The 27,800-nt window shown below is 43.9% G+C and overlaps 1 protein-coding gene across 1 annotated transcript in view; it reads right to left on the bottom strand.

Annotated features, from left to right (window-relative positions):
* The window catches only part of LOC311322638 (NACHT, LRR and PYD domains-containing protein 12-like), a gene marked incomplete at its 3' end in the record, with an annotated part of 224,402 nt that extends 203,407 nt beyond the window's left edge, over positions 1–20,995 (bottom strand). Inside the window, exons 1-6 of the mRNA XM_084454717.1 lie at positions 20,931–20,995; positions 18,729–18,921; positions 18,489–18,605; positions 8,878–9,014; positions 6,482–8,420; positions 1,564–1,737 (exon numbers count right to left, since the gene is read on the bottom strand). Of these exons, the coding sequence (XP_084310843.1) occupies positions 1,564–1,737; positions 6,482–8,420; positions 8,878–9,014; positions 18,489–18,605; positions 18,729–18,862 (2,501 nt within the window). The 5' untranslated portion in view covers positions 18,863–18,921; positions 20,931–20,995. The remainder of the gene's footprint in view (positions 1–1,563; positions 1,738–6,481; positions 8,421–8,877; positions 9,015–18,488; positions 18,606–18,728; positions 18,922–20,930) is intronic.
* Positions 20,996–27,800: the final 6,805 nt, after the last annotated feature.

Below are 27,800 nucleotides of genomic sequence, written 5' to 3'. Positions count from 1 at the left end.
CAGGCATTCCCAAACTGTGAGGCGGGCCTCCCCCAGGGGGCCCCAAAGAAAGTCAGGGGAGGCGCGGAGGGATGGTTAGAAAAAAAAGAAGGAAAAACATGTTATTTATTTTTTAAATGTCTATGGTTTTTATGAATGAAACGTGATTTTAAAGGTCAGAAGATTGAAATAAATAATGTGAGAGATACTATAATATTTTACTAAATTTGTGGATAGTGCAGAGAGAGCCTCCCCCCGCAGGCATGAACGTATTGTGCGAAAACGTCATAACGTTAACTAGCGGCAGGTGCCACCGAGCTAACTTAGCTGTGTAACGTTATGGGCTAGCTGACGCTGCCTTGCAAAATGGACAAATTTGGGGGGTTGAGGGGGCGTGGGTGTGTCACTGTTTTCAGAGGGGAGGCCCACATTGATGGGAGTTTGGGAACCCATGCTTGTATGAATACTCAGCATCCAATCAGCGTCCTGATTGGCTGGACACTATGGACCTGAGTCAGCTTGGAGGGTGCTAAGGCTCTTTGGACAGGACATGTACATTTACCAACATGCTATAGCCTACTTAAGCAATTGACCACGAGAGGCAGTGGATTACAGGGGATTTTTCCACAGCTACGGGGCGTTGATAGAAGTATAGCTGTGGTAAAATCCCCTGTAACCCACTGCCTCTCCTGGTCAATTGCTTTTCTACAACAGTTACTACATATATATATTCACAAAAAACACTCAGTAGTAACATTCAATCATTTATTTACCGATCATTCTTATCATTTTAGTATTTACATAATCTTCCGCGATAGGCTATAGTTCTGAATTAAATGGTTGCCAGGCAACATAGGCTATCTCGCCTATTTGGGTTGGCCTTGTTCACATAAGCCATAAGGCATAATTCGGTTGGTTCACGTTTATTTGAATATTTCCAGCCATGGTGCAGTTATTAAAACAGTTCTCCAGAGCACTCGTTTTTGCTGGTAGGGGAAGTGTTGGAGTCGGACTGATGAGTGCGTTTTTGTAATAGGATACGAACAAGGCGAGGTTGCTGCGAGTGGTTGCTACGCAAAGCATAGCCTACTGCTTGATTTTATCAATGGCCTCGTCAATGAGATTAACTAATTGTTATGCGGTCGCAGCCGTGGGTTACAGAGTATTTTACCACGGCTGCTAGCCAATCAGAATCAAGTATCCAAACTCTCTGTTGTAGAATTACTACTTGATACTTCATCATGTACACCTAGGCATGTTTTACACATTGTTTATTTGCACTCTTGTGTATTGGGATTTTGTGTATATTTTGTACCCAATTTACATTTGTATTTAATCTTGATTGTGTCTTTGTTCCTTCAATAAAGGACCCACCCACCACCTACAGTCTGTATATGTCTGTATGTAAGCTTTGAGATGATAGTCCCTATTTTGTCAACTCTACTGTATGTACTGTAGTCCAAAGATAATTTCTCAACTTGAATGTTGATGCTCAAAACATCCCTCTTCAAGGACAGAGATGTACAATTACTTAGACATTTAAATCCCATCATTTAACATTTGAATATGCTCAGGGATACAGACCTCAGTTTCTCCAGTTTGCAGTGTGGACTCCCCAGTCCAGCAGAGAGCAGCTTCACTCCTGAATCCTGCAGGTCATTGTTACTCAGGTCTAACTCTCTCAGGTGGGAGGAGTTTGAGCTGAGAGCTGAGGCCAGCACTTCACATGAGGCTTCGTTGAGGACACATCCAGAGAGTCTGAAATTACAAAGTAAACATGTATGACTTTTTGTTCCTTAATGACATGTTAATCTTAATGATATGATTTGTATAATATACACATTAATATACACATCATATGTAGCCTAAGGCTTAATAAAGGGTACCCAGCTTTCAATAACTCGTAGGCTACCTCATCTCTGGCCAGTGACCTACAACATTCCTAGCCTTCAAACCAATACGCCAACCTCAAGAGGAGAAGCTTCTCAAACTTTTAATTTGATAGCCTACAGTATACAACATGTTATATTTTGATATGGGGGAAATGAAAACATAGCTCAAATTACAGGTTTTAAGCTCACTGTTGATGAACAGGCCTAGAAGATGATAGAACAGTCAGCTCTCAGCCCGCTGCATGCTGTAGGCTACATGGACCAATACAGAATATAGTCACTACTGATCACTTTTCAATCATGTGTAGGAGCCTAAATGAAATTAATAGTGAAATGAAAGTCCTATGTTGCAAAAAAGGGCATTTTTAACTTGTGGCCATCCACAATGATATGAATCCATAACTGACGCAGCTTCTAGGTGATGTGTCCGTTGGTAGCATACGATTTAGAGAAATCAGGAGTAGGCTAGTTTGGGCTAGTTTGCTGCACCACGACAGAGGTGACTGCATTTGCACCTTTTCCAGAATAATAACGAGGAATGAGGGTAGGAAAAATACCTGTTTCCATGGCATTTGTGCTTTCAGAATAACTGATTCAGGTTCACACCTTATGGGCCTCTATACATTGATTACACTTGACCAGTATTTAGTCCTTGATCTTGAGGAGGGAGAAATAGTGTCGGTGTTTCCATGGCAGAGAGCTCCCGTTGTCAGAGCCATAGACAGAACTGCCAGCCGTGTAGGCGAGGGATTGTTGATGCATTGCGCACGGGTACTTTCTAACGTGTTACTCCTCACTGGATGTATGTATGGTGCAATGTGAGGAGGTGGAAACATGCCAAGCGCTGAGGTGGCAGTTTTTAAAAGTTATAGGGGGGTCAGCTCCAGCTGGTTCTGACCAGTTAAATACCTAAAATCTATTTAAGAAGATCAGAGAATAGATGGGAGTAAGAATGCCTCACTGAATAAAACTCATTACACATAACATATAGGGGAGACACACAGAGCTCAGTAAAGAGCATTCGTGCAGAGCGAGGTGCACGCGTGATCACACACAACAACAGAGCTGCAGAGCACAGGAGAACATGAGAGCACTGAGAAACTACCACACAGCTCTCCCAGAGCACGGGAGAACACGAGAGCACTGAGAAACTACCACACAGCTCTCCCAGAGCACGGGAGAACACGAGAGCACTGAGAAACTACCACACAGCTCTCCCAGAACACGGGAGAACACGAGAGCACTGAGAAACTACCACACAGCTCTCCCAGAGCACGGGAGAACACGAGAGCACTGAGAAACTACCACACAGCTCTCCCAGAGCACGGGAGAACACGAGAGCACTGAGAAACTACAACACAGCTCTCCCAGAGCACGGGAGAACACGAGAGCACTGAGAAACTACCACACAGCTCTCCCAGAGCACGGGAGAACACGAGAGCACTGAGAAACTACCACACAGCTCTCCCAGAACACGGGAGAACACGAGAGCACTGAGAAACTACCACACAGCTCTCCCAGAGCACAGGAGAACACGAGAGCACTGAGAAACTACCACACAGCTCTCCCAGAGCACGGGAGAACACGAGAGCACTGAGAAACTACAACACAGCTCTCCCAGAGCACGGGAGAACACGAGAGCACTGAGAAACTACCACACAGCTCTCCCAGATGCTGACACGGTGAAGTCCACATAGTGTCAGCTAACAAGATAAGCGCTGCTTTAGACAGGGAGTAAACATTCAAGCTGTGTAGGCAACTCAACCAAAAAACCTTGGATGATAACAGAACTTAAATGAGCATTGTGTGGGGCTCATCAGTAGCTGGGATATATTTTGAGTCTGATACTTCTATATATTTGTTCTTTCCTCCCTCCTCTGACTAAAGGTAAATAACTGTGGGCCTGACAGAGCGGGGCGAGGCATTCAGTGAACATAAAAGGACCCAGGGCCTCAATCAAACCAGCTCTGTGGCCTAGTGGTAGAGTGTCCTCCCAGAGACTGAGAGGTTGTGGGTTCGATCCCCAGCCGGGTCATACTAAAAATGGGACCCATTGCCTCCCTGCTTGGCACTCAGCATCAAGGGTTAGAATTGGGGGGTTAGATCACCAAATGATTCCGGAGCGCGGCACCGCTACTGCTCTCCCGGGAGATGGATCAAATGCGGAGAACAAATTTCACACACTCAGGTGTGTGACAATCAGGGGGACTTTAACTTTAATCTGTTGTCAGCGGGCTAGACGTGTTTTCCAGCTCTCCTGGTGGACGGCTTTAATGACACACTGACCGATAGCATTCCTATATGATAGCATTCCTATATGATAGCATTCCCTTTATGATAGCATGATAGCATTCCTATATGATAGCATGATAGCATTCCTATATGATAGCATGACAGCATTCCTATATGATAGCATTCCTATATGATAGCATTCCTATATAGCATTCCTATATGATAGCATGACAGCATTCCTATATGATAGCATTCCTATATGACAGCATTGCTATATGATAGCATGACACCATTCCTATAGGATAGCATTCCTATATGATAGCATGACAGCATTCCTTTATGAAAGCATTCCTATCTGATAGCATTCCTATATGACAGCATTCCTATATGACAGCATTCCTATATGATAGCATTCCTATATGATAGCATTCCTATATGATAGCATGATAGCATTCCTATATGACAGCATTCCTATATGATAGCATTCCTATATGATAGCATTCCTATATGACAGCATTCCTATATGATAGCATTCCTATATGATAGCATTCCTATATGACATGAAGAGTTAAGGAGTTGCGTGAAGCATACATCAATATTTCTAGCCGACGGCGAGAAAAGTACTCTGCCTAAAATATCATGCTGTAGAGCATAGGCAAGTACTCTTTATATGTATATTAAATTGTGTTTGTAACTTAATTGTGGCTTATTCAGTCAGTCATAAATTCAGAATAGTAGTAAATATTGTAGATGGATGAGGGACAAAGTAGTGAAGATGAGATCATTTCAATGGGGTTTTAGTAACAGGGAACTGTTTTAGTAAGGGGTAAGAGGGTTTAGTAACACAGGGAACTGTTTTAGTAAGGGGTAAGGGGTTTTAGTAACACAGGGAACTGTTTTAGTAAGGGGTAAGAGGGTTTAGTAACACAGGGAACTGTTTTAGTAAGGGGTAAGGGGTTTTAGTAACACAGGAAACTGTTTTAGTAAGGGGTAAGAGGGTTTAGTAACACAGGGAACTGTTTTAGTAAGGGGTAAGAGGTTTTAGTAACACAGGGAACTGTTTTAGTAAGGGGTAAGGGGTTTTAGTAACACAGGGAACTGTTTTAGTAAGGGGTAAGGGGTTTAGTAACACAGGGAACTGTTTTAGTAAGGGGTCAGGGGTTTTAGTAACACAGGAAACTGTTTTAGTAAGGGGTAAGGGGTTTTAGTAACACAGGGAACTGTTTTAGTAAGGGGTAAGGGGTTTTAGTAACACAGGGAACTGTTTTAGTAAGGGGTAAGAGGGTTTAGTAACACAGGGAACTGTTTTAGTAAGGGGTAAGGGGTTTTAGTAACACAGGAAACTGTTTTAGTAAGGGGTAAGAGGGTTTAGTAACACAGGGAACTGTTTTAGTAAGGGGTAAGAGGTTTTAGTAACACAGGGAACTGTTTTAGTAAGGGGTAAGGGGTTTTAGTAACACAGGGAACTGTTTTAGTAAGGGGTAAGGGGTTTAGTAACACAGGGAACTGTTTTAGTAAGGGGTCAGGGGTTTTAGTAACACAGGGAACTGTTTTAGTAAGGGGTAAGGGGTTTTAGTAACACAGGGAACTGTTTTAGTAAGGGGTAAGGGGTTTTAGTAACTCAGGGAACTGTTTTAGTAAGGGGTAAGGGGGTTTAGTAACACAGGGAACTGTTTTAGTAAGGGGTAAGGGGTTTTAGTAACACAGGGAACTGTTTTAGTAAGGGGTAAGGGGTTTTAGTAACACAGGGAACTGTTTGAGTAAGGGGTAAGGGGTTTTAGTAACACAGGGAACTGTTTGAGTAAGGGGTAAGGGGTTTTAGTAACACAGGGAACTGTTTTAGTAAGGGGTTAGGGGTTTTAGTAACACAGGGAACTGTTTTAGTAAGGGGTAAGGGGTTTTAGTAACACATTGAACTGTTTTAGTAAGGGGTAAGGGGGTTTAGTAACAGGGAACTGTTTTAGTAAGGGGTAAGGGGTTTTAGTAACAGGGAATAGTACCACATTTCTGGTTAGAGTGCACATACAGAGACAAGGAGGGCAGCTTTGAATTGTCCATTAGGCAGCTTTGTCCATTAGGACAATTCAAAGGACAGATCAGGGACCAATTCAAAGGACAGATCTTTTCTGATCATTGCTTTCATTAAGTGTTTAGCACCTTACTCAGCACTGTGCATTCTGTATACTGTATTTTATATTCATTTGTATATGATGTTTTGTATGCATTATTGTATTTTTGTATCTATAATTGTATTTTTGTGTTTATAGTTTTATATCATGTTTTGTTTGGAGGGCTCCCTTCCAGAAGATACCTCTGGGTCAATGGGACAGACAAGGTTAAATAGATTGATCAAATTGTATAGAAAGATGAATACTTACATAGCCTTTCTGCAGACCTGCACAGCTGGGATCAGTCTCCTCCGCCCCTCCTGTGATGTGTTGTATTTGTTCAGGTCAAGCTCATCCAGAACCTCCTCTGACATCTGCAGCATGTAGGCCAGCGCTGAGCACTGTATTGGAGTCAGTTTGGTTGATGTCTTCTTCTGCATGTAAGCTTGGATGTCCTGCTGAACTGAATGGTCATTCATCTCCATCAAGCAGTGGAGGAGATTGATGCACCTCTCTGGGGAGATGTTCTTCTCCTCATCCCCCCTGATCTTGAGGAATCTGCTTGTTTCCCAGATGCTCTCTAGACTCCTCGTAATCTGAGGCAGCAGGCCTCGTAAGAGTCTCTGATTGGACTCCAGAGAGAGGCCGTGGAGGAAGCGGACAAAAAGGTCCAGGTGTCCATTCTCACTCTGCAAAGCTTTGCGTACCACCCCCCTCAGCAGCTCATTCAGAGACAGTTCATCTGGCGGCTCCTCATTCCTCCTCCTCGGCAGATCAGCATCAAGGAAGGGCTCCAGTGCCTCCATGTTCTTGGTTGCGTAACAATGGTAAATGTAGACCGCTGAGAAAAACTCCTGAATGCTCAGATGCACAAAGCAGTAGACTGCCCTCTGAAAAAGCACTGACTCTTCTTTGAAGATTGCTGTGCAAACCCCTGAGAACACTGCTGCCTCTTGGACATCGAGGCCACACTCTTTCAGGTCTTCTTCATAGAACATGAGGTTGCCCTTCTCCAGATGGTCAAACGCCAGCTTTGCCAGCTTCAGGAGAACTTCCCTGTCGGCCCTCAAGAGCTCCTCCTGTTCGGTCTTGATTTCCCCTTGATACTTCTGGTTCTTCAGCTTCGTCTGAATGAGCAGGAAGTGTGTGTACATCTCAGTCAAGGTCTTGGGCATCTCTCCTTGCTTCTCTGTACTCAGCATGTGCTCAAGGACTGTGGAAGAAATCCAAGAGAAGACTGGTATGTGGCACATGATGTAGAGGCTCCTTGATGTCTTGATGTGTGAGATGATTCTTCTGGCCAGGTTCTCATCACTGATTCTCTTCATGAAGTACTCCTCCTTCTGTGCGTCATTGAACCCTCGTACCTCTGTCACCCGGTCAACACACTCAGAAGGGATCTGATTGGCTGCTGCAGGTCGGGAGGTTATCCAGAGGAGAGCAGAGGGGAGCAGATTCCCCTGGATGAGGTTGGTCAGCAGCACATCCACTGAGGTTGACTCTGTGACATGACAGCAGGTCTGGTTCTCTCTGAAGTCTAGGGGCAGTCGGCTCTCATCCAGACCATCAAAGATGAACGTGGCTTTAGAGACAGCAAGTTCCTCTGCATCTTCCATGTGTAGTTCTGGGTGGAAAACATTCAGTAGTTGGAGTAAACTGTACCGGACATGTCTAATCAAATTCAGCTCCCGGAAAGGAAGCACAAACATGACATCCACATCTTGATTTGCCTTTCCTTCAGCCCAGTCTAAGATTGACTTCTGCACACAGACGGTTTTTCCAATACCAGGGACGCCCACAGTCAGCACAGTTCTGATGGGTCTCTCTTGACCAGGCAAGGGTTTGATGGGTCTCTCTTGACCAGGCAGGGGTTTGATGGGTTTCTCTTGACCAGGCAGGGGTGTGATGGGTCTCTCTTGACCAGACAGGGGTGTGATGGGTCTATCTTGACCAGGCAGGGGTTTGAAGATGTCATTGTAGTTGATGGGTGTGTCACTGGTGATTTGTTTCCTGGATGCTCTCTCAAGTTGCCAAACCTCATGTTCATTATTAACCCCTTGACTCTCTCCCTCTGTGATGTAGAGCTCAGTGTAGATGCTGTTGAGGAGGGTTGCATTCCCTGTTTTTATGATTCCTTCAATCACATGTTCAAACCTCCTCTTCAAAGTGGCTTTATGATCCTCTACGGCTCTTTGGAGACCTCTAACAACTAATGAGAGACAGGAAGTATGGAAATTAGATTGATAGGAATACAAACATTCATGGCAAAGCTCTACAGATGGTGAGAGGATCTAAATCATGTTAGAGAGCAGATAACCAAGTGAATCTCTTACTTGTTTCATCACCTCTCTGAACGTACTGCTCTCTGGGTGGCTGCAGTACAGGTGGTGTTCTGGGTCTCTCTCTACACTGGGGGCAGGCGTGGTCTGCTGATGGACCAGGTGGTGTTCTGGGTCTCTCTCTACACTGGGGGCAGGCGTGGTCTGCTGATGGACCAGGTGGTGTTCTGGGTCTCTCTCTACACTGGGGGCAGGCGTGGTCTGCTGATGGACCAGGTGGTGTTCTGGGTCTCTCTCTACACTGGGGGCAGGCGTGGTCTGCTGATGGACCAGGTGGTGTTCTGGGTCTCTCTCTACACTGGGGGCAGGCGTGGTCTGCTGATGGACCAGGCTGCTGCCAGTAGGAAGTGATGCAGGCTCTGCAGAACCTGTGTCCACAGGAGGTGAGGACTGGGTCCCTCAGCATCTGCTCACACACAGCACACCTGGACTGATCCTCAGTCAGGGCTGCCCTGCTCCCCTCACTGCAGGGACAGAGGAACCATGTGTGTTAAGAGATGTTTCATACAGTAGGAACACCAGGGTAAGAGGGTGTTGGCGGGTTTTTGGGATAATGTAAAAAAGATTTAAGACTGTCTCTATCAAGGACCAACTAGTGGTGTGTGTGTGGGGGGGAGAGAGAGAGAGATAGTGTGTGAGTGCTGCTAGAGTTAGGGCAATGATTTACAAGTCAGATTTGGTATATAGTCAGCTGAACAGCTTTGAGAGAGGGAAGAGAGAGAGAGAGAGAGAGAGACGAGAGAGAGAGAGAGAGAGAGAAACACAAGGAGTCAGAGATAGTTTGAGACATACAGAGAGACAGAGAAAGAGAAGAAAGAGAGGGAGAAGGATAGATAGATACAGTAGATTAGATAGATAGATACAGTATAGATAAGATAGATACTGTAGATTAGATTAACCGGTAAGAGTGTTACTGAAGTAACAGTTGATAGTTTTTAGTATGATAAAAAAGCTACAATAATTACAGTATTGGTTGCTACAGTATTACATCATTGGTAGTTTATGACATTATTAGCTGCTACTGTATACTCTAGTACTCTGAAAAGGATTGATAGATCCTTTTATGATGAACATGTTACGATGTAAATCTTCCTGTTAACTTCATTTTAGTGAATAACTAACATGTCACCTATATTAAATAACATCATCAGTGGTTCATATTCACCTTTTCTCATCGAGGGTCTTTCCATCACTGAAGTTGAGAGGTGGAATCATAGACCTGTCACTCTTCATGGACACACAGCTGGGTCCAGGTGAGGCTGGTCTCTGCTGTTTGATCCTGTCAAAGACACAGAGACATCACCAGAGTATTATCAGCTGGAACTGCTGTGTTTGTTGGACTGGAAATGTAAATCAATATGAACCATGAAAAGGTTCAGACTAATTTTAAAAGGACTTATGAATATCTCTATCAAGGTCCATCTAGTGGTGTGTGTATATGTGTGTGTGTGTGTGTGTGTGTGTGTGAGAGAGAGAGAGAGAGAGAGAGTGTGTTGCTTGAGTTGGGCTAGGATTTGATAGTCAGATGTGATGTATAGCCAGCTGAACAGCTTTGAGAGAGAGAGACAGAGAGAGGGGGGGGGGGGGAGAGTGAGAGAGAGAGGGGGAGAGAGAGAGAGAGAGAGGGGGAGAGAGAGAGAGAGGGGGGGGGGAGAGAGAGAGGGGGGAGAGAGAGAGAGAGGGGGGGGGAGAGAGAGAGAGAGAGGGGGGGAGAGAGAGAGAGAGAGGGGGAGAGAGAGAGAGAGGGGGGGAGAGAGAGAGAGAGAGGGGGAGAGAGAGGGGGGGAGAGGGGGGGAGAGAGAGAGAGAGGGGGGGGGAGAGAGAGAGAGGGAGAGAGAGAGGGGGAAAGAGAGAGAGAGAGAGAGATAATAATGGACCCTGCCCTGGCATTAAACTGCCCTGCAAGGTTTCTGGAGTGAGAGCCTAAGCTACCAGAAGTGTTGTGAGTGCTGCTGTGTTGTATTTAAGCAGCGTTACGTTGGTTAGAAGTCAGAGGGTTTCTCCTGCTTATTCTCTCTCACTCAAACTACATTCAATATGCTGTAGGTCCACCGCTAATGATGTCATTGGTGCTGTTTTATTCTTACTAATCACTTTCATAATTTCCCCCTTTGTCTTGTAGCTCGATCACTACATTTCCAGTACTGGGAGGGGTCGGACACAATCTTTCTTGCCCGTGCTTCAGGACTCTGGAGGTGTGTAGGTCCAGGTTGCAGCCAATGTCTCCTAATGATATTATTAATACTTGAGAACCTCCCCGTTTTATAAGTATGTCTTCATTTTATGTCATGTTGTATCTGGGTCAATACAGATGTAAACCTACAGTACCAATACAGTTTTATGTCATGAATGTATTCTAGAAAACACAGCCTACTTCTCACAATGACCTCATCTTGGTTTGATCAAACACACCTGTGTACTGAATCACGTGATCAGAAGCCTTGTATTGTAGCATTGTGCATATAGGGGCTATTGTGTTATTATATGACTTGATGTTTGTATGACTTGTGATTGTAGTCAATTACATTTCACTGGTGGGTTAAGATATTAAGTCAGTCAAGTTTCTATCTTTCTTTTATAATTCAACACCAAAGAATTATAATGTCTGCAAAGCACTGTCATGGGAAAGTTGTGTAGGCCTAATCTTCACTGCAGGGGTCTTCTGCTCCATTCCTACAATATCACCAGACAGAATGTTGCTCCTCCCAGAACCAGCACCTCCATCCAACCCAACTGCAGGAAGCATTGCGCCTTTTTGGATTAAACAGCTCCAGTAGTGATATTCTATTATAACCAGAAAGCATTACAATATCACTCAAAACGACCTGTTGTCACGCCCCCGCCTCGCCAGCCCCGCCTTCGTCCTGCTACCACGCCCTCTGACCCTGACTCAGATTCTCCTGGTACGTCCCAGAGGGCGCAGCGGGAACTGCACTCTCACCAGTCTCAGCCACAAGCCGGGCGTGGTCCCACTCCACACCTGCCTGACATCACCAATCAACCTCAGCCACAAGCCGGGCATGGTCCCACTCCACACCTGCCTGACATCACCAATCAACCCATCTCAGCCACAAGCCGGGCATGGTCCCACTCCACACCTGCCTCACATCACCAATCAGCCCATCTCAGCCAGGTTAAGAAGCCGGGCTACTCAGCAGTCAGACCAACCTAGTGGGCATCACGTCTCTAGCTTTAACCTAACCTGCATTCATCCAAACCCTACCTCACCCTTTTTGTTTTCCTTTGTCCTAGTCTGACCTCCCTGCCACTGCCTGAACCTTGCCTGGAGAACCACGTTCCTGCCTGAACCTTGCCTGGAGAACCACGTTCCTGCCTGAACCTTGCCTGGAGAACCACGTTCCTGCCTGAACCTTACCTGGAGAACCACGTTCCTGCCTGAACCTTGCCTGGAGAACCCGTTCCTGCCTGAACCTTGCCTGGAGAACCACGTTCCTGCCTGAACCTTGCCTGGAGAACCACGTTCCTCCCTGAACCCCACGCCTGTCTGACTACCACGTTTCTGCCTGACCAATAAACGTGCCCCAACGTGGGCTTGTCCCTTGTCCCCCTACGCCTATCATGTCTGCTCTTGGGTCCTCCTCCACCAGCCCAACACCTGTTATGACTCCAGCCTCTCCACCTCCACCTCCCCAGAGTCCCCCTGTTCACCGTGCGCTCAGCTCCCTCTCCTGCAGACGGACCCTGACGGCCCAGCCAGCACAGTCTCTCTGCTCACTCATATTACAGGACCAGCACTATATTATACATCCTCTATCCCTTTAGGACTCATATTACAGGACCAGCACTATATTATACATCCTCTATCCCTTTAGGACTCATATTACAGGACCAGCACTATATTATACATCCTCTATCCCTTTAGGACTCATATTACAGGACCAGCACTATATTATACATCCTCTATCCCTTTAGGACTCATATTACAGGACCAGCACTATATTATACATCCTCTATCCCTTTAGGACTCATATTACAGGACCAGCACTATATTATACATCCTCTATCCCTTTAGGACTCATATTACAGGACCAGCACTATATTATACATCCTCTATCCCTTTAAGACTCATATTACAGGACCAGCACTATATTATACATCCTCTATCCCTTTAGGACTCATATTACAGGACCAGCACTATATTATACATCCTCTATCCCTTTAGGACTCATATTACAGGATCAGCACTATATTATACATCCTCTATCCCTTTAGGACTCATATTACAGGACCAGCACTATATTATACATCCTCTATCCCTTTAGGACTCATATTACAGGACCAGCACTATATTATACATCCTCTATCCCTTTAGGACTCATATTACAGGACCAGCACCAATATTATACATCCTCTATCCCTTTAGGACTCATATTACAGGACCAGCACTATATTATACATCCTCTATCCCTTTAGGACTCATATTACAGGACCAGCACTATATTATACATCCTCTATCCCTTTAGGACTCATATTACAGGACCAGCACTATATTATACATCCTCTATCCCTTTAGGACTCATATTACAGGACCAGCACTATATTATACATCCTCTATCCCTTTAGGACTCATATTACAGGACCAGCACTATATTATACATCCTCTATCCCTTTAGGACTCATATTACAGGACCAGCACTATATTATACATCCTCTATCCCTTTAGGACTCATATTACAGGACCAGCACTATATTATACATCATCTATCCCTTTAGGACTCATATTACAGGACCAGACCTATATTATACATCCTCTATCCCTTTAGGACTCATATTACAGGACCAGCACTATATTATACATCCTCTATCCCTTTAGGACTCATAACAGGATCAGTAGAATATTGTGTACATGGTAAATGGTAAATGGACTGCACTTATATAACGCTTTTATCCAAAGTGTTATACAATGGCCTCTCATTCACACACCAATGGTGGTATCTGCCATGCAAGGCGCTAGCCTGCTCACTGGGAGCAGTTTGGGGTTCAGTGGTAAGTAGTAACGTATGGCCAGCCGGTCATTATGTTAAAACAAGAGCCCTTCAGTGTGTAAGAAAACCCCTCAGCTTCACCTGGGGATTCTGAACACACTGTCAGACTCTTCTTTTCCAGACGTCATCTCTTACTTATTTGATAAACTCCTTCTCTGAAAAGGATGGCTCCACAGATCTGTCATACTTGATTTTTATGATAAACATGATATGATGCAAATCTTAATGTTTGAATCCTTTTATAGAATAACATGTCACCTTTGTTAAATAACATCAGTGGTTCATATTCACCTTTTCTCATCGAGGGTCTTTCCATCACTGAAGTTGATAGAACGATCCATAGACCTGTCACTCTTCATGGACACACAGCTGGGTCCAGGTGAGGCTGGTCTCTGCTGTTTGATCCTGTCAAAGACACAGAGACATCACCAGAGTATTATCAGCTGGAACTGCTGTGTTTGTTGGAGTGGAAATGTAAATCAATATGAACCATGAAAAAGACGCCCATATGAAAGTAACTTCACCCCATACAAGCCTACACATGATGACATCAGCCCACACATGATTAAAGGAGTAGTAAAGGGAAAATGCATGTTTAGCCCTGTTTTAAGGTTACTTATGATCATATACAATGGTTCTGATCAAAACTTTGACAAAACTAGCACTTTTGAGAAAGTCTGATAATTGCTCTACCACCGTTTAGGTCATACAATGGATGAGGGTGGGCACCTTGAAAAATCTTTCAAAAACATGTTAAACCCTCGATTTCAAAGACAAGAAGCTCACCGAGGGGGTAATTGGTGTCCGTTGGTGTTCTGACATCAAATTTGCCGCAAAGTATGAATCCTGTAGGGTTTTATTGATCATTTCATGAAATCCATTGACTTGTATTGAAGCAACCGTTGTAGATGTGTAGATCAATCCGCAGAGGGGATTCAGGAAGCGGAACTACTTACGGTAGCTATTGTTATTGTTTATGTTGCTAGGCTACCCAGTTTGCGGAAGTTTACAGACGTATGTGCTGCGACTAAATAGTTCTATGCTAGATATTTAAAAAAGTCTTTCCAGATGAACTAGAATCTTACTTTATGGTGAATTATATGTCAGAACGCCAACTAACACCTCGGTGAGTTTCTTGTCTTTGAAATTGAGAGTTTAACATGTTTTTTGATTGATTTTTCACGGTGCCCATCCACATCCATTGTATGACCAAAACGGTGGTATAGCAATTATCAGACTTTCTCAAAAGTGCTAGTTTTGTCAACGTTTTAATCTGAACCATTGTATATGATCATAAGTAACCTTAAAACAGGGCTAAATATGCCTTTTCCCTTTACTACTCTTTTAAATGAACAAAACGTTCACTTGCAATCTAAAAGTAGCAGGAGGCAAAAGCTGCTTATCTGGACAAGGACACATGCAACAACAACGCAGGTCATCACCGCTCAGGACAAGGGGTGTAAATCAGCGTGTCTACCCGGGGTTGGTGTTTACATCACTGCTGATCAGAGCTGGAGCTGAGAAATACCCGTGTCTACTGCAGAGTCAGCAGACATGAGACTGAATGATGAGTGTTCCCTTCACCACTGAAGACTGAACACACGTTAGTGGGTGTTGGTGGGGTTTGGACTCATGTAAAAAGGATTTATGAATATCTCTATCTAGGGCCATCTCGTGGTGTGTGTGTGTGTGTGTGTGTGTGTGTGTGTGTGTGTGTGTGTGTGTGTGTGTGTGTGTGTGTGTGTGTGTGTGTGGGTGTGTGGGTGTGTGTGTGTGTTCTGCTAGAGATGGGGCTAGGATTCAGAAGTCAGGTTTGGTGTATAGTCAGCTGAACAGCTCTGAGAGAGAGAGACACAAGGAGTCACACAGAAACAGATTTAGAGACATACAGAGAGAGAGAGAGAGAGAGAGAGAGAGAGAGAGAGAGTGATGGATGGATGGATAGAGGGATGGATGGATAGATAGATCCGTAAATAGATAGATAGACAGATATACAGATAGACAGACAGACAGACAGATACTGTAGACAGATATAGATCCGTAAATAGATGGATAGACAGATATATAGATAGATCAGTATATAGAAAGATATAGAGATAGACACTGACAGACAGATAGACAGAGACAGATAGATAGATAGATAGCTAGATAGATAGATAGATAGATAGATAGATAGATAGATTGATTAGATTTATCAGTAAGAGTGTTACTGACGTGACAGCTGATCATTTTAGTACGTTACAAATGCTAAAATTATTACAATATTGGTAGCTACAGTATTACATCATTGGTAGTTTATGACATTATTAGCTGCTATACTCTTTCTCTGAAAGGGATTGGTTGCACCCTAGATCTGTCACACTTCATTTTTATGATAAACATGACTCAAGAGTTTGATGTAAATCTTCCTGTTAACTTCACTTTAGTGAATAACTAACATGTCACCTTTATTAAATAACATCAGTGGTTCATATTTACCTTTTCTCATCGAGGGTCTTTCCATCACTGAAGTTGAGAGGTGGATCCATAGACCAGTCACTCTTCATGGACACACAGCTGGGTCCAGGTGAGGCTGGTCTCTGCTGTTTGATCCTGTCAAAGACACAGAGACATCACCAGAGTATTATCAGCTGGAACTGCTGTGTTTGTTGGAGTGGAAATGTAAATCAATATGAACCATGAAAAAGACGCCCATATGAAAGTAACTTCACCCCATACAAGCCTATACATGATGACATCAGCCCACACATGATTAAAGGAGTAGTAAAGGGAAAATGCATGTTTAGCCCTGTTTTAAGGTTACTTATGATCATATACAATGGTTCAGATCAAAACGTTGACAAAACTAGCACTTTTGAGAGTCTGATAATTGCTCTACCACCGTTTAGGTCATACAATGGATGTGGGTGGGCACCTTGAAAAATCTTTCAAAAACATGTTAAACCCTCGATTTCAAAGACGAGAAGCTCGTATATATATGATCATAAGTAACATTAAAACAGGGCTAAACATGCCTTTTCCATTTACTACTCCTTTAAATGAACAAAACGTTCACTTGCAATCTAAAAGTAGCAGGAGGCAAAAGCTGCTCATCTGGACAAGGACACATGCAACAACAACGCAGGTCATCACCGCTCAGGACAAGGGGTGTAAATCAGCGTGTCTACCCGGGGTTGGTGTTTACATCACTGCTGATCAGAGCTGGAGCTGAGAAATACCCGTGTCTACTGCAGAGTCAGCAGACATGAGACTGAATGATGAGTGTTCCCTTCACCACTGAAGACTGAACACACGTTAGTGGGTGTTGGTGGGGGTTTGGACTCATGTGAAAATGGTTTATGACTGTACCTATCAAGCGCCATCTAGTGGTGTGTGTGTGTACGTGTGTGTGTGTGTGTGTGTGTGTGTGTGTGTGTGTGTGTGTGTGTGTGTGTGTGCACGCGCTGCTAGAGTTGGGGCTAGGATTCAGAAGTCAGGTTTGGTGTATAGTCAGCTGAACAGCTCTGAGAGAGAGAGACACAAGGAGTCACACAGAAACAGATTTAGAGACATACAGAGAGAGAGAGAGAGAGAGAGAGAGAGAGATGGGTAGATAGATAGATAGATAGATAGATAGATAGATAGATAGATAGATAGATAGATAGATAGATAGATAGATAGATAGATAGATAGATAGATAGATAGATTGATAGATAGATAGATAGATAGATAGATAGATAGATAGATAGATAGATAGTTACAGTCTCCTACTCTGAAAAGGATTGGTTGCTCCATAGATCTGTCACACTTCATTTTTATGATGAACATGTTATGATTTACATCTTAATGCTTAATTCCTTTTAAAGAATAACTCTAATATGTCACCTTTATTAAATAACATCAGTGGTTCAATATGAACCATGAAAAAGATTGGAGGAATGTCTGAGTGGGAAAGGATGGCTATCAAGGTGGGTGTCGGTAAGAACACATAGGAGATGCTGGGTAACCTTTGACCTCTTTACAGGTAAAGCTCCGCCCTCTACACCTGGGTGGGTGGGACAGTGGCTGGGCAGCCAGGAGGGACAGAGAGTTGGTCGGCTCTTTTAGGATTTTTAACACCCCCCGGTCTCAGAAGCACATTTCCCCTCCTGGTAGGGTGGGTTTGATCCTGCTACAGCCTTCTCCCCTGTGTCTCCCCTTCTCCTCACCCCTCTCACCCCTACTGTCTCAATAAAGAGGAAACTAGCATCTCTCCTTCATTACAGGATATGAAATAACAGCACAAAAATAGTACATCATTTAATGGACAATTAATTAGCATCTGCATTAATCAGTTGGTGAGAACTATATCTATTAATAATTAGCTCTGCAGGATCTGGGTTGAGATCTACATTATGCAGATGCCACTGGTATTGTCCTACGGTTGTCAAAGCTAACTAACAAGTTTGTGTGAATGTCATCCACAGTACTCCACCCTGGTGGCAGTTGGTGCTTTTAAATTCATACCCGTTTTCTAACTTGTCACTACAGTTTCTCCTACGGTTCCCAGGATTCCTACAGTGTAAATATCTCAGCTGTGACATTTATTCTTCTTGAGATAGAGCTGTCTGAAGCAGGCCATGTTTTCCTCATGCCTGCCCTCTAGTGCTGGTGTGCAACGGTATTGCTTTTCATAAGTTAGAGTGGTGAGCAAGTCATGAGATTAGACACCAAACCCCACATACCAACATCTCACTCACTGAGGTAATTTGAGAGGGTGAATATTAATTGATGACTACTTTGACAAGGTTGATAAGAATCTGGTCAATATGAGCCAGGAAACGCACAGTAGGGTCTATAAGTTGAGCTGAAGGTAGAGGTTAATAATGACTGACTACAGAGGTAATCATAGATGTTGGTGCAGTTTATGTTTTAGTATAAAACAGTTTAATAACAACAATCTGAAGTTCCTACCGTGACTCAGTGGTAAGATCTCCTTCTCTGAAGCCGATTGGTAGATCCATAGACCTGTCACTCTTCATGGAGATACAGCTGGGTACAGGTGAGGGTGGTCTCTCCTGCTGGATTGAGCTTCAACACAACAGAGAGAGACCTTCAGTCTCTCATGTATTCTGACTAAAGATGATGTCATCATATCACTGCTGAGCTCTGAGGTGGAGACCAGTCATGAACAGTTCTGGATTCTCATCTTACCTCTTAGCTTTGGTGTCCGTGTGATGTTCCCCAGAGAGACTCATTTTAGAGGCAGTGTTCTCCTCCTCTCTCTCTCCAGAGAGACTCATTTCAGAGGCAGTGTTCTCCTCCTCTCTCTCTCCAGAGAGACTCATTTCAGAGGCAGTATTCTCCTCCTCTCTCCACAGAGAGACTCATTTTAGAGGCGGTGCCCCTGAAAAGCAGTCAAATTATTAATAGATCCATTGGTAGGTTGATGGTTTATAAAGCAGAGATGAATGTGCATCTTTTTCACATACAGCATGACGCTCTTATGGCACAACAGTCCCAGAACAGCTCAGTGACAACATGATGTCAACAACAAAAAACAAACATCTTTATTTGTCATGCGGTGAGACACACACACATCACACGATGTAGGTGGCGAAACACACAACACACACACACACACACACACACACACAACACACACTCTCCACTGTCATGAGAGAAGCTGCCTCCCTCAGAAACCTGTCCAGCTCCTCCCAGAGAGACTGGGCAGCTCAGTGAGTAGAAGGAGCAGGAACGTGGTCCTGGTTGTCAGAGAGACTGGGCAGCTCAGTGAGTAGAAGGAGCAGGAACGTGGTCCTGGTTGTCAGAGAGACTGGGCAGCTCAGTGAGTAGAAGGAGCAGGAACGTGGTCCTGGTTGTCAGAGAGACTGGGCAGCTCAGTGAGTAGAAGGAGCAGGAACGTGGTCCTGGTTGTCAGAGAGACTGGGCAGCTCAGTGAGTAGAAGGAGCAGGAACGTGGTCCTGGTTGTCAGAGTGCACCAGAGCTCACTGGGAACAACACTATATTCCACTACTATGCATATTCTGGATCTGCATTTACAACGTTGCTCTAACATTTTTCCACTGCTGATTCACCACATTTCCCCCTAGAGGGATAATTAAAGTCATCCATCCATCCACCTCTAATCTGTCCTCAGTGTTTAGTGCGGGCTACTGGCTGGCTATTCCTTTGCTCAATTATAGCCACTGACCCAGCAATAGAAGAGTTGTTTTAACACATCTTCGTCGTGGGTCCAGGCAGATGAAGATGAGTCAGTTTGTTCAACTATCCTACAGCTAGGACTCTACTGCTCCTCAGTTCAACTCAACTGTATTGCAGAGTCAGGGTGATAAATCAAGACACATCAGACAATACCTTCTTAAATTCCCTTGGTTTACATACAGCACAGATCAATTACTACAGGTGTGGCCAGATTGACAATCAGTGGTCATGTTGTCAATCAAAATCAGTTCAATCAGTTCATTCAGTAATGTTACAGGGCTCAGTTTCCATGTAATCCATAATGGGTGCTCTAAATTATCTTCGCCAGCAGGTGTCAGTAGTGTATAAAGCATTTATGAGGCCTGAATAGACCTAATGAATCTATTATGCAATGTGCCTCGAAGCCTCGGTGCTTCAGAAAGCCTCATTTCTCCAGTCGCCATCACTACCTACTTCCTCGCAAATCCGCCTTTTAGTGCTGCTGGTGACCTCAACGCCAGAGGGAAATTAGCCTACACTCAGGACATTTATCATTTTACAAGTGTCTGTTCTGATTAAATTTGAACGGCTTTTGAAGAACATTTAAAATTGTTTTCATTAAACATAAACAGACATGATGACAACGCGCGTTTCTAACTTACAGCCGCTTCTGTGAAGTTTAAAATAGTTTGCAAACATTCGCGTAGGAAGACGAAAGTGAGACTGAGAGCCAAAGGCAAAAGCACTTATTAGCAATATTTCAGATGTAAACCCAAAGCTAATAGGGAGCTTGATAACAGGACGTGTGTAAACTCTTCCAGCCTGGTTCTCTGCCTGCACACGGAGGGGTCGGTCTACTGATCAACTCTCCTCCCTACTTTTATTACAACTCCCCGGACACGATTCACATGAACGACCTGCTTCACACTCAAATCGGTGATTGAGGCCGAAAGGGACGAGTTTGCAGGTTTGATTCTCATCTCCACGTTGAGAAGTTAATATTCTGTTGTCTCAAAGTGGAGGCTGTGTGGAAACGTTTGACTTATTCTCAGCTGGGTCACACCTCTCCGCCCTAAGAACACAATGCTGATTCTCCCTCTGTGAAAACTCTGCTTAAACGGGAACTGGATTAAACAGCAACTCATCTCTCTCACTGTTTAATCGACTGTGATATTTTGAAAGGTTATTCTGAATTATAGTAGCCTACTTACTCTGTAATCCCCTCTCCACTTTGAGATTGTATTATTTTCTGTCGAAGCGAAATGGATTCTTCTTCTTATTCTCCTCTGAGTTTCATGGCGCAAAATGGAGCTGCGGAAACTTTTTACTTTCGTTTTCAGCTGTAACAGTTGCGCCTAAAGTTCACTCCCCTTCCGTGAACGCGCGCTGCCTCTTCTTTAGTTGTCAGTGCAGCTTGTCATTAGTTTGATCTGCGCTCTTCTTCCAACAGGACAAGTGTTTCTACCACTCAAAGACCAGAACATCACAAGAGGTGCAATTATCACAAAAAGCGATCTAGCCTATATTTGAGGTGTGAAGAGGGCAATGCGAAGCTCACCGTACGACCCGTAGCCTACTCTGTAACATTCACAACACATAATAGTTTTAACGAGGCAGATCAGTTGAGGTAGGCTAGACTGGTTTGGCCGGTGAAAAAGACCCAACGACAGGTCTGCGTTCTAGATGTCGAAAATCAAGTTCACTTCATGCTGTAGCCTATAAGCCATGTTTGATTACTTGACGATTTGACCATTCTGTTGTTTGATGACTCGCAATAGCCTATAATTATAGGCTTAATAACTTAACCAAGCTATTATGGGCAGATATAACATTGCCTGAGCGTTCCTGTGTGTTGCGAGGGGTGTGTGTGTGTGGGCGTGTGTGAGTAGCCTACTATTTTAAGATGTATGTATGTTTATTTGTGTATTTTTGTATCATGTTTCTTACTTATTTACGATTTAATTCAATTGCTTGTTTATTGTAATTGTTGCCAAAATCGGAGTGCCCCTGTCAAAATGCTCCCCGTTCAAACTAAGAGCTTGTGCTTTCTAGGGTAGCATCCAGGCACCTGCTGGACATGTAAAGATGTCCCCACAACACGTGTGAAGTATGTCGGGCTTTGCAAACAATAAAAAGGGAGTGGTCAGATTTTCAATTTAATTCAAACCTTTATTATTAACTCTATAGAGTAATAAGGTATTTCAGTAGGCCTATGTTATTTTATTGCCAGGCGGGTGCTATAACAATTCACCTTAATGTAGGCTAGGCTACTTTGTTCCTATAGGAACAGGATACTCAAATACATCAAGCCCCCAGGATCAGCTTGGCGCATTGAAGCCACCATGGGCTTTCAGGCCAAGCCCGGTATTGCAAGTCATGTCACGGCATGCGGCCCAAGAACCCTTATTTCCCATGTTAGTGGATGATGATAGATAGGGCTAGAAAAGGAAAACAAAATTTTTCTGGGTATCATTCAGCATCAGAGACCAATCTTATCAATATAAACTTTTAATTCAAAAAGTTTTGGGGTTTTTGAAGCCACCAATACCTGTATCGAGCCATTTAAACATGTGCTGTGCACGAGCCTCGGGGACGCGCTGGTCGCGCGTTCGTGAGTCCTGCGAACTCGGGAAAGCACGTGACCATAGGAAGACCCGCCCTACTCTGCCTCTGATTGGATAGGAAGTCATGTAATGACGTCGCTAACATTTGCTATGCTTTAGCAATGAAGCTTATGATCATGCTAATCCCCTACTAACACAATCAGGTTGCAGCAATGTTGCAGAAACGTGCAATTTAGACTTTTGTATGGTCCACTCAACGTCAAGTTAAACGTGCATGCAACGCAAACGCGGTATCTGCACACAAGTTGCTGCAACGTGCAGGTCCAACGTGTCTGCAACGTGCCTGCAATGTGTACACAACGTTGTGATTTCCGTGATGATTTCGATGTATATTGCTGCAACGTTGTATACACGTTTATATATTACTTTGTTACGTTGCTGCAACGTGGTCTACACTTCCGTTGGCTACATTTATAATTTGCATTACAAAACAAATCAGCTCCTTGCACAAGCTCCACTTCCTGAAACTCTACAGGCATATTTCTTTACCGTCCTATACTATTGGATAGCAATAGCGATGAATCCGGTGTGCAGCACACCTGATCAATCACTTCCATCCACTAGTATAGGACAGGAAAGAAATACGCCTGTAGAGTGTCAGGAAGTAGTGGAGCTTGTGCAAGGAGCCTATTAATGTCATAGTCAATGCAGCAAGCAAAATTATGGTACAAAAGTTATGACACAACACCATTCAGTCAAGAACAATTTATTTTATTAAAAAAGTACACAATGTCTGGCCTGCAACATGATAAACAAGTTTAAAAACAAAAAGGATTTAAAAAAAAATATATACAAAAAGTTATTTACAAAAAAAGTTATTTACAAAAAAAAAAAGGCAGGCTGTGCTCAGATGGGGGGGGGGGGCTGTGCTCAGATGGGCTGCGGGTGGGCGTCAGATGGGCTGGGGGGCAGCTAGGAAGGGAAGTCTTCCTCATCAGAATGCTGGGGAGTGCTCAGATGGACTGTTCTTGGATGGGCTGTGCTCAGGCGGACTTCTGCAGATACCTAAAGACACAATGAAATGGCCGTAAATACACAACGCACATACATGCACAAAAAAGTGGTACACAATCTTTGGAACCATGCAGTGTCACTGGGTAGGAGAAACCAAAAAAAAAGACATCACTTACCCTTCTGCATTTAGCAGGGGCATGTTTCAATGTCTCCTGCAGCTGGGCGGCCACCTACGCCATCATAGCCTTTGGCATGGAGACCATCACTGCACCTTTAAGTTATCAAGAAAGGTAATGGTTTCAATTCACATCGGTCATGGAACAAAGACGATGTATTAAAAAATATTCAAAATATGAACCATTTCTTACGTGTTAGAACATTGAAGAGTGTCATACTCTTCAGTGGCTTCTTCCCCTTCTTCCCGTGCACACTGTAGGCGCTCCACACCGCATGTGTGGCTACAGCTGACAGCACCCGCCGGACTGTGTCCGCCAAGTCTCTGCCACCAATGGCACCTAGGTATTGTGTCTGCAAAACAAAGACAGTCATTTACTGTACCCTTACCTGCACTGCAAAAATAAGACAAAGTTCCGCCCTGCAGACACTCACCATCTTCCTCTGATGTTCCCGGTCCTTCAACCTGGCCTCACAGACCTGCAGCTCCTCGTCCGTTTGGGCAGGGTTCAGTACATCCAGCACTTCTCCCTGGGCTCCAGACTCCACAGGCCGCGTGCTCTGGGCCAGTTCCCTCACAGTCCGTGCAAGCTCACGGAGTTGCTCCCGCATCTCTGAGAACTGCTGATGTACAGACCTCTGGAAATCTAGATAAACACAGATGTGGCTATAAGTACATTGACATAAAACTAAATGAAACTCAAAATATATCCCTGCATGCAACATGAAGTAGTCCCATACCAGCATCTGCAGAGCAGCATCGATTAGGTAGAGGGGTACATGGAGTCAATGGTGCTGGAGCCGTTTTATTGGGCGACGGCATCACAGACCTAACTGAAAAACAAAAGGGATAAAGGAAAGGGATTAGCAGGAAACTGTATGGTGTTGGCAGCATGCTTTGGCTTCTGGCATTTGAAGGAAAATAAATTAAGACATTAACAGGTAGACATCAAAACACCACAGCAGTACATGCCACTCTTACCTGGTCTGGCTGGGGTGCTATACATGAAGCCTGGGCTCGCATGGTTTTCGCTCACAGGGGATGAGCTCGGAAAATCTGCAAGATGAGTAAATGGTATTCAAAATAAATAAAAAATAGTCCAACTATCAGTGTGCAGTAGGCATAGACATTTCATTTCAACACAAACATGCATACCTGGATTGTACAGCACACGTGGATTGTACTGGACCGCTGGCAGAGGCCTTTCAACTCCGGCACCTGGCACCTGGTCTTTTGCCTGCATAGTGGGGACCAATGGCTGCCCGGGGCTTGGAATATGTAGTGGAATATCAGTAAATTAGCTCAGATTACTCGATTTCAAAAGTACTATTTTGGGACTGTTGAATGCACTTTAGTATATTACCTTCGTCACTGGAGTGATAGCGTGTGTTGCGCCGTCTCTTTCGAACGTCTTGGCACTCGTCCATTGACGACTGCTGCTCAAAGACTTTTGCCATGAGCCTGGCACCTTCGTAATGATCTGTGTGCATAAAGTACCATAATCAATACATTTCAGCCATCCTTTTTTCCTCAGAATAATGAGTCATGATCTTCCCCCCACCCCCATCAGTATTTTTTAATAGCTTAAAATGCAAACAGTACCAGTTGTGGACTTTGGGAAAACCCGGACTCTGTGGAGCGCCCAGCCAGGGTTAGGTTCCACACAGCTCTTTATCCGTTGGCTGACTCATTCATTGGCCAGGAACACATCTGCAACTGTGAGTGAAACCATTAGTAGCCGCTTCCCTGTACAATTGAAAAGTAGCACACCAAACACACAAACATGTTCTTACCCCATCATTTTTGGAGAGCCAGGATACTGGGACAACCGACAGTGTCCTCCCCCAGAAACTCCACACTGCAATAGTCTGCCCAATAAACAAAAAAATATTAAGTTTATAAACACACAAGGACCCTATGGGAAAGTAGGCAGAGGGGAAGAAGCGACTAAAACAATTCAACAAGTCATTACAGCCGATAAGTAATTAGTGACACGCCACTATTCTATTCTTTTTTTTTGATTCTCTGCCGGCCCAGGACAGATGCGGTCAATGGCGGTCAATCATCAATCATCAGTGTGGGAAACATGAAGCTAGTTTAGGCATTAGCCACTGCAGTGCACAGAATAAATGTATAAGGCCCGTGAATCACGCGTTACTACTCGCATTTTTAACAGCAACGCCTGTTTTTGACTCGAACTCCAACAATACACACCGATACTACTAATGTGGCAAACAAAGCTGCCTCCATCTTTGTTTCGAGCTAACGTTATGGTAACCCGCTTACCTCGTGGGTGGCATTGTTCTGTCTCCCACTTTCCAGACAAATGAAAATATATAAAGCATTATCTTGGCTTCGCCTTCACTGTTGCCTATGTAAAATTAGCCTAAGATTCGTGATGTCCTTAGAAAGCCTGACACGAGCGAGCTCCCAACGTGAGTCAAATTCAGCAGAGTCAAACAAACAAACAATTCACATTTCCCTCAGTCCAGCGGCCATTTTAGATTGCGTGGTAGAGTGGTAGCGTGCTAGCTAGCATTAGCTAACGTTAGCTAGCTATCATTAGGCTTCCAATTCCTGAACTTAGTTTAGCGTGCAGGTTATGAGTTACTTCTGTTTACTTAAATTATTACCGGTAAGTAAACAAATAAATAGCTAAACCAACAGTCAAATCAATGTAATTTGATGAGGAAAAAAACCCCGAGGTGACGTTAGCTATAACTTACCAGAGAAGAAGTTCGCACCACAGTTTGTTGGTCCCCAATCTGCTCTCTTTATGGCTTTAAACCACAGCTTTCGGTGGTTCCTCTGAAAAGGGGGACATCTCAAGGGGATGCTGAAGAATCTGAGGCCGTCATCTTGTCCTTTTCTGTTTGTACAGTTCACAGCAGCTTTGAGGCATAATTAGCTACATGAAACGAGTAGCTAGCGAGTTCGTTCCTCGTTCGCTCGTTCCTTTTTACCGAGAGGCTCCGTGCTCGCTCTGCTGTGACGTAGGCGGCGAACCCATCTATAGGGAGGGAAAGTGATCTCATCGCCCCCTAGTGGAAGTGTTCCATAATGCCGAGAGAATGAATGGGATTTCTCGACACGTCTTTTGAAAAATGATATCTTGGTCGACACCGAAAAGTTAGACTTTTTTTTAATTAATGAAAAAGCATTCAATTTATAACAAACAGGGAAATATACAATCAATAACATTTCTAAGATGCGTTATTAACCTCAACATACAGTACAATATGAAGGATATAAGCGAAAATTTAAAAAAATTAAAAAAGACAGGAGCAGTTTGGCAAAGAATCCTGCCTACTTCAACTGTGAACCAAGCAAGCAGTGACGTCACGGGATAGCCCGATAGCAATCCTAATGCTAGCCTAATAGGACTTTAATCCAACGTCACTGCAACGTTTATTTAATGACGTTGCAGGGACCCATATTGCAAATGTTTCTGCAACGTTGCAGAAAAGTCTAATTAGACTTAGGAGGGTAAAGTTATTTTCGACCTTAGATGGACGTTGTCACAACATCGCCTGATGGTAACGTTGCAACTTACCTAAGTACAACTTATGTGCAACGTTGCTGCAACCCACTGTGTTAGTAGGGTCAGAACGTATGTCTATGATGCAAATGATCATGACATGTGGTTACTTTAGGACATCGTTGGAAAAGATCTAGAGGGTAAGTGGGTCAATGTTGAATAACTTAGCTAACATTATCTAATGTTACATTTCTTTATATTAACATCAACTATATTGATAGGCTAGGGAGCTATGCTAACGGTAGCTAATGCTAACGGCTTAGGGTTAACGTTAGTGAATGCTAACGTTACGTTCGGAGGTCTCAGATGTATTTCAATTTTAACAATGTTGAGCATGATCAATGTGACATTGTTCATACATTGATTACAGTCTGTAATCTTGTCTGGCATTATTTAGCTATAGTGGGCTGATGCTTGCTGCTGCTACTATAGCATTTGCCACATTATACATCAAATTAATCAAGCATAGTGTTATTACCTGAAGGCATTATTACCATTGCAAGTAAGCATGCCATGTATATGCCATGCCTGGAAATCAAATTAATAGTGTAATTATTCCCCATCATAGCTCATTGTACACTGATATAATCATTCTCCTTGCCTTTGCTAATACTCATCTCTTTTATCAAACTTTGTGCTAGGAAAGAAATCTGGCTGTGATTCGTCACTAGTGCTCATCCAGGCTGTTGTCATCTCCCGCCTGGACTCCTGCAACTCCCTACTTGCTGCCATCCTGCAGCGTTGGCCATCAGACTCCTGGAGAAAGCTGCTGCTAATCCCGTGTTCAACG

Source organism: Borostomias antarcticus, assembly GCF_949987555.1.
Source record: "Borostomias antarcticus genome assembly, chromosome: 20".
Classification (NCBI taxonomy): Eukaryota; Metazoa; Chordata; class Actinopteri; order Stomiiformes; family Stomiidae; genus Borostomias; species Borostomias antarcticus.
Note: the sequence above shows the minus strand (reverse complement) of the source record. Positions and strands in the feature narration are given on the sequence as shown.